Here is a 6,826-nt window from a genome sequence, read left to right on the forward strand (position 1 = left end):
TAGCAAGCCGCAATAGAAGCTTGGAACACTACTGGGTGTAAATCCGTGTACTGCCTAGATTTATAGGATGTGAGGTTAATCTATGTAAATACCTACCTGGTAGTTTTGTTGAGAACAATTTTGAGAATGGCTGTATGCCAAAATGGTAATGTTTTTCTATTTCTGCTACGATTCAAGCTTTTGCACTCTTGGATGCGCTCCTGGCACTGCTGTGGTATTTGCTCCAACAAAGGCTAACCCCCGAGAGTCAAAGTTCCATAGGACGGATCGAGGCTACCAGATGGCCGATTCTGCCACAAACTCCATACGTTCGACAATTGTACTTTGGAGCTTTGAGCAGCAAAAACACCAGTCACAATATGATGAACCGTCTTTCCCCCAGAATCTTGGGAATTCGAATGCGCCGCACTGAAGTGGTGTTGCGATGATGGCAAAAGAGTTCGTTGTGCTGAGAGATTGGTGTTGGCATCTGGCTTGATTATCCTTGCCTGGCGCTCTGGGTGCAGGGTACAGTTAGGGCCCAGGGGTAGAAATTCAGGTGTTAGATCCACTGTCCCGCTTGCGCCAGCTTCCGATACAATCAAGCAGCTCATGTCGTCTTTCCACCATCCTTCATTGGTAGCGCATGAAGAAAAGTCTGAAGTGCAAGGCTGCTCAAAGATCGAGTGCCCAAGGCGCGTTTGGGACGAGATGGCAAAACCACTGTCGAGGGCGATAAGCTGATCCGGAACGCATCTCTCTGCAAGCCAGCGCAGCGTGTGCACGCGCAAACTCCAACCTGGCCAAGCTGTGTGTGGCGAGAACAATCTCGTCTCGACAATGATGTTCAGATTGTTCCATGGCTTCCAGGAACTCACTAAAACCGGGAGCTGCTCATTACGGAACGAAACGCATTCATGCGAAACGTTGAATGGTTCCCAGCGAACTTTCCAGGTCTCTCCGCCGTCGGTGCTGAGGCTCAGCACACTATCAGGTGCTAGCTGCTCAAGAGAGACGCCGCAGGGGACACTGAATGCGAACGCCGAGGAATAAGCAAATTTGGAGTATTTTGCCTCCCGGGAACGATGATTCTTTCTCGTGGACTGCCCAGAGGAAAGCAGAAAATGATGTTCAGGGGTGTTGCATACTATCTGCTTTGCTGGCCAGATGAGTTGCATCTTTGTCGGGATACCCGAAGCTGCCGGATGTGGTGCCTCCTCAGACGTCCAAAACAAAGAGTCCGGGTGGATGGCGGCGGCGATGAAACTCTTCAGACACCAGTATACCGACTGAGGAGAGTTGTAGTCCTCTGACATGAACAGATTCGCGTACGTGTAGCCGATGTTCAATGTTCCGTCGGTATTGAAAATGTGAGGCTGCTTTGCCCACCATCGCAGATGCCGCAGCAATAGTCCTTTCACTACTCCCACATTATTCAATTGGGCGAGAAGTTCAACCTCTGCCAGACTGAGAGCCGACCAGAACGCTGCAAAAGCAAACCTATAAGTCAAGCTCCGCCCAAATGGGATTGCAGCGCCTGTAATGTCGTCTTAAATCAGTGCTGTGCTTTTAATCAATTCATACATTCAACTGACTTACCATTGGTGTCAAAAAACCTCCAGTAATGAGTTGCGAATTCCTTGGCCTGTTGCTTATATCGATCTGCCCGGCTTGCATCAAACTCGGTAGCATACTTGACAAAGAGCAACTGTGCAAATTGAATTGCAAAACTTCCAGAGTAATAGTCTGCCTGCTTTCTCTCTTCTCCCCATGTGCCATCACTAGACCATCCATCTTGCAGATAGAAAGAGTCAAGAATTGCCAAGTCCTCATCAAGATGGCGTTGCACTTGACCTCGCGGGACTTGGAGCTCCTTGTAAAGGGCCAAGTTGACAAAAACTCGAAACCAGCGCCAGTTGTTGACGGGAAGTTTTCTTCTATTGATTTGCGACAGCCATTTGACTAAATTGGACCTAGCAAAGGCGTCGTTCCGAAAGGCAAAGTTTGAAGGCGAAATCAGGATTGACAGTGCGATTGCTTCCATTTCCACCATTCTCTGGTCGAAATCACCGAGATCTCCAAAGTATTCATTCGACGAAGGGTCGGTTCCGGATTTGAGGCCAAGAACCCATGATTGCAGATTTACTCCCGTTTGGGCAAGATTTGGCACACATCCTTTTGATTCCAGTTCAAGGAGATGGGCAACTACCCATAGTGGTCTGGAAAAGCCTTCAACTTGGGCGGCTGTCTCGCTGAATCCTGCGCCGCTCGAGCTGGCAATTTTGATACGAGCTTTACCATTCGACTTGTATACCTCCAGAGGTTTAATGAGGGCAACCGCAGCTGTGATCAGATCTGAATGGGTTTGAAACGGGTTATCCGAGAAGCCAGCAAGAGGAGGCATCATCACCAAAACGCGCGTTGTAATAGATGTGAAGGATGTCAAGGCAATTAGTATGCCCAATGGTAAGATCATACGCACAACGAAGGAATATTTGTACTTTTGGTAGGTGGAAAGGAAACCAGAAAATGGCTCCAACTCGGACTTCGGACTAATACTATAGCGAGTGAAACTCCTTGTGTACGGAGCGGTTGACTGTCTCAAGGGTCACTTGAACGTTTTTTTTTTCTTGAGTGTATGAACCTCCCCGCAAACCAAAAGGCCGTGCTATTCAAGAGTTTTTCATGATAATGAAGGTGGCACAAACAACTCAATCCTCCCTGACAATCTCCACATGCATGGCCTTTTCGTCTTTTGTTTCCGTGCTTTCCTCTTCATCCCTTAGATCACTGAACTTCTTTGACTTTTGATCTCGTTTCCACAGAACTTGACCAAGCATAAATAATGCCCAAAATGTCAGGATGAGTATGACATTTACCGTGAAGCCCTTTCGCCATTTGGGGCCTTCCAACACGGGAAAGACGGTGATGGGATAAAAACTGAAGAAAGCCCAGCCCAAAGTCATCTAAGGTTATTTCTGTCAGCAGCTGATTATGAACGACGAGTTACAACAAGAATTATTGGCTTACCATGGCTCCCGTGGTGAAACTGCGCGCTTCATTGTCATCCTTCATGACAATGTTGACCCAGGGAAACAAGATTGGCGTGACGCACGAAGTCATGCCCAAGAGGTAATAGCATGTGAAATGTAGACCAAGAGGAATGTCCCATATCAGGAGGCATACATTTGAGAATAGTAAGCAACTGGCGACAACTGTCATGACCGCCCAGAGGGGATACACCATACAAAACGAAGTGGCCAGAATCCCTGTGACGATTGCAACTCCCTGGACTCCTGTCGGATAAATGTTGACTTGTGGAATAGTATACGTCCCATGCGTGTCCGCTTCATACTTGAGCCAGATGTTCATCTGACCACCTACGTATGAAGTACATTGAAAACTGTCGGGTATGAGCATGAATTGCGCATAGAAAGAGATGCACATACCAGATATATGTGAGGACCGCAACGTAAAAGTGCCAGTGACCGAATACTCTTTTAAGCATCTTGATACCAATCTTTTTGGGATTCTTGACACCGTCGGCTCGCATACGCCTTTGAGCCAGCTTTTGTTCATCTTCAGTAAGCCACCAAATTCGTGGGCTCGTCGGCAATCCAGGGAATAGAAAGTATCCAGCAATGGCAATTGGCATACTGATGCAGCCGTCAATAATAAACAGCCATCTCCAACCAGATCTGCCCAGGACACCATTCAAATTCTTATATGCGGCTGCCTGGAGGTAGCCACCAACCATGCTGCCAAGGTTGCTCGATACATACCAAACGCCGGCACGCTTGAACATTTCATCTGCTCGATACCATGAAGAGAGAATGTAAATGCTACCCGTTGCTGCTGGAGTCTCAAAAATTCCTAGTAAGAATCGTAGGCCAAAGATTTGCTTGTCACTGGCAAGATTGGTCTGAATGAATGTCAACATGGACCACAAGACCTCCATCGTCGGAAGGTACCAGCGAGACAATCTTGGTCGTGATATGAGCATCATGGATGGAATTTCAAAAAGTAAGTATCCGAGATTGTAGAATGTGCCAAAGAGAGAGTACTGATTTCCGACAATGTGAAGCTCTTCGCGCATACCCGACGTATAGGCGGTATTGATGTTGGAAGAGTCTAGCCATTTCAGAAAGACTTGAAGCAATTAGCGCTATTTGCAACATTACAAATGAATGTCATCTTACACATTAGGCAGCATAGCGGAAGAATGATGTAGTCCTGCTTTTTCAACAACTTCTTCTCCCCCGGAGAGTAGTGAGAGGGATACCAATCAAAGATGTAAAGCCAGGCGTATTTTGGTGATCTAATCACTGGACGAGACTCTGAGGCTAGGACTGCATCATTTGTCTGTTCGGATGAATTCTGTGCCTGCTCAGACGGTGGCGCGGCGGTGGTTTTCATGCTTGAGCTTGCCATCATGTTATGTCGCGCAGGAATTTTGACGTTCTGCGCGCAGGAGCAATGAATGTCACTGGCTAAACAATGTAATCATTGTCACGGTTGAATTAAATTAAGGTCACCTCGAGCTTTTATCCCTAAATTCGAACCTATTGACACGATATCGCTGACCACCCTCTGAAATCAACTTGCACCGTGCTGTTGGTGCAGGACCCTAGGGGAGACACTTTGCGGGGTTCATTCTTCCCCACGGCGCATGCATGGTCAATCCGGGGTATGGCATTCGCACAAACATTGTTACACGGTACCTCTATGCTCGGGCGATTGATCTCGGGCCAAGAAACACTTTGCTCCGAGATACTATGTCTCCTCTCTGGCCAGGATCAGCTGAACACATTCAAGCATAATCGCTCACGGGCATCTTGCTCCGTCTTGCGCCCACTGACCGAGCACGTAAGCGATCGCCCGCCTGTTCATACTGTAGACTCGAAACATGCCTAGAAATGACTTTTAGAAATGACTTTGGAGTTGGGCTTGGTACATGGATGCTTTTTGGAGAATAAAATCAGGTGGCAATCTAACTCTCTCGAGAAAGTCATATACTCGCCCTTGACTGCGACAAAAGCTATTTCTGTCAAAGTCCATTATGGAGTACCCCGAGCCAGGCTTATCGCCAAAGCCCTTGTCGGCTTCAGACATGAATTCAGTTTCCACCTCTCCTCTGCTGGAGGCCGAACCTGCATCCAGTGATACCAGCGTGCAGTCTGAACCCCTGCTGTGCAATACAAAAGTTCCATCGTCCATCTTACCTGTCGACCATAACATCGGAGAGCTATACGACCAAAATATTCTCGCAAAACTATTGAGGACCGCGAGACAAGCTGAGAGTCACCTGCCGAACAAGTATCCAGAAGTTGTGCCTCAAAATGGACCTGACATGGGAAGATACCAATTCCGTGAGGCCGAATTCTGGACATGCGGGTTCTTTCCTGGATCTCTCTACTCTATGCTTGAACGGGCAATCAAGTACCCTCAGATGTTGGGATTGAATGACAAAGGCCCATCATCTGGAAGCCCCAGAGTCAAACATGTTCGAGAGCAGCTTCTACGTCTTTGCAAAACATGGGCCGAGCCACTTCATTCCATGGCCAATCGAACTGACACGCATGATATTGGCTTTATCATCATGCCGGCATTACGATTGGACTGGGAATTGCTCGGGGACTCTCGGTCTCTGGATAGCATAATACGTGCGGCAAGGAGCCTTGCGACTAGATTCGTGGCTCCAGCCAAGGCCATTAGAAGCTGGGATCTGATCCGAAAAAAAGACGTTGAGATAACCTCCATGGAAGACAATCTCATACTTATTATCGACAGCATGTGTAATCTGGATTTACTATACTACGCTGCTGCTCATTCTGAACCAGACAGAGGGCTATCTGAAATTGCTACACAGCATGCGAATACGATCCTTCGCACCCACTTGCGGCCAGAGAAAGCGGAATCGGTAGGAGATGATGTCTATCAGGGCCAGTGGTATTCAACCTTTCACGTTGCAAACCTTGATCCAGCAAGCGGCTCCATCAAGCAGCGCATGACAGCCCAAGGATTCGCAGATGATTCCACCTGGGCTCGTGGTCAGGCCTGGGCCATACTCGGGTATGCACAGACATACATGTGGACCAAAGATGAGAAATTCCTTGATGCGTCATGTGGATGTACAGAATACTTTGTTCACAGACTCGAGAACTCGGATCCATGTGTTGAGATACCCAATCATGGAGCCCCTGGGATCACCAAGGGACGATACACTCCTCTATGGGACTTTGATGCACCAATCGATGATGCAACAAACCAGATGAACCCATTGAGGGATTCCTCTGCAGGTGCAATTGCCGCCAATGGGATGCTTATTGCTGCTCAAGCCCTAGCGGCACTTGGTAGAGATATGCTTGCTGGCCGATTTCGAGCGCTGGCGATGAATATCATTTGCGATCTCCTGGAATTTGCGCTGGCACCAGAGAGGGCGATGCTTGTTTGCTCATTGGCAGGTCATGTCCAGATCCAAAATGTCGAGCCTGGAGTGTTTTTTGAGGGCATCCTCAAGTATGGTACGGCAAACAATAACGCGAACGCCCGGAAGCGTTATGCTAACCACACGTTGGTATATGGTGATTACTACTTGGTAGAGTTTGGTAATAATTTACTCAGAGCAGGTCTTATTTGAACATGGGCAAGACAAGGAAAATTTGAATAGATTAAGCATCTTTATAGTACATAAATTGCACGAGTATATGAAGCTGACAAGCTGACAATTACCAACTGCCTCCATCCATGTCCGCTGCAAATAGAGATCCATTATCATACGTTATCACACGGTCTAGACTCACGAATTGACTGTCCAGCAAGATGTGCTGCATTGAATTCGCGTCCG

The 6,826-nt window shown here is 47.7% G+C and overlaps 3 protein-coding genes across 3 annotated transcripts; 1 reads left to right on the forward strand and 2 right to left on the reverse strand.

Moving 5' to 3' along the window:
• Window positions 1–233: 233 nt before the first annotated feature.
• PFICI_08488 (uncharacterized protein) lies at window positions 234–2,383 on the reverse strand (the record flags this gene model as incomplete). Its single annotated transcript, XM_007837069.1, has 2 exons — window positions 234–1,516; window positions 1,579–2,383. 2 exons carry the CDS (start codon window positions 2,381–2,383, stop codon window positions 234–236), a joined length of 2,088 nt encoding a protein of 695 aa, XP_007835260.1.
• Window positions 2,384–2,690: 307 nt separating this feature from the next.
• PFICI_08489 (uncharacterized protein) lies at window positions 2,691–4,395 on the reverse strand (the record flags this gene model as incomplete). Its single annotated transcript, XM_007837070.1, has 4 exons — window positions 2,691–2,945; window positions 3,010–3,382; window positions 3,429–4,128; window positions 4,179–4,395. 4 exons carry the CDS (start codon window positions 4,393–4,395, stop codon window positions 2,691–2,693), a joined length of 1,545 nt encoding a protein of 514 aa, XP_007835261.1.
• Window positions 4,396–5,038: 643 nt separating this feature from the next.
• Window positions 5,039–6,619, forward strand: PFICI_08490 (uncharacterized protein; the record flags this gene model as incomplete). Its single annotated transcript, XM_007837071.1, has 1 exon — window positions 5,039–6,619. The coding sequence occupies one exon, from the start codon at window positions 5,039–5,041 to the stop codon at window positions 6,617–6,619; it is 1,581 nt and encodes a 526-aa protein (XP_007835262.1).
• Between the last annotated feature and the right edge of the window lie 207 nt (window positions 6,620–6,826).

This window comes from Pestalotiopsis fici, assembly GCF_000516985.1.
Source record: "Pestalotiopsis fici W106-1 unplaced genomic scaffold PFICI_Scf_5, whole genome shotgun sequence".
Lineage (NCBI taxonomy): Eukaryota > Fungi > Ascomycota > Sordariomycetes > Amphisphaeriales > Sporocadaceae > Pestalotiopsis > Pestalotiopsis fici.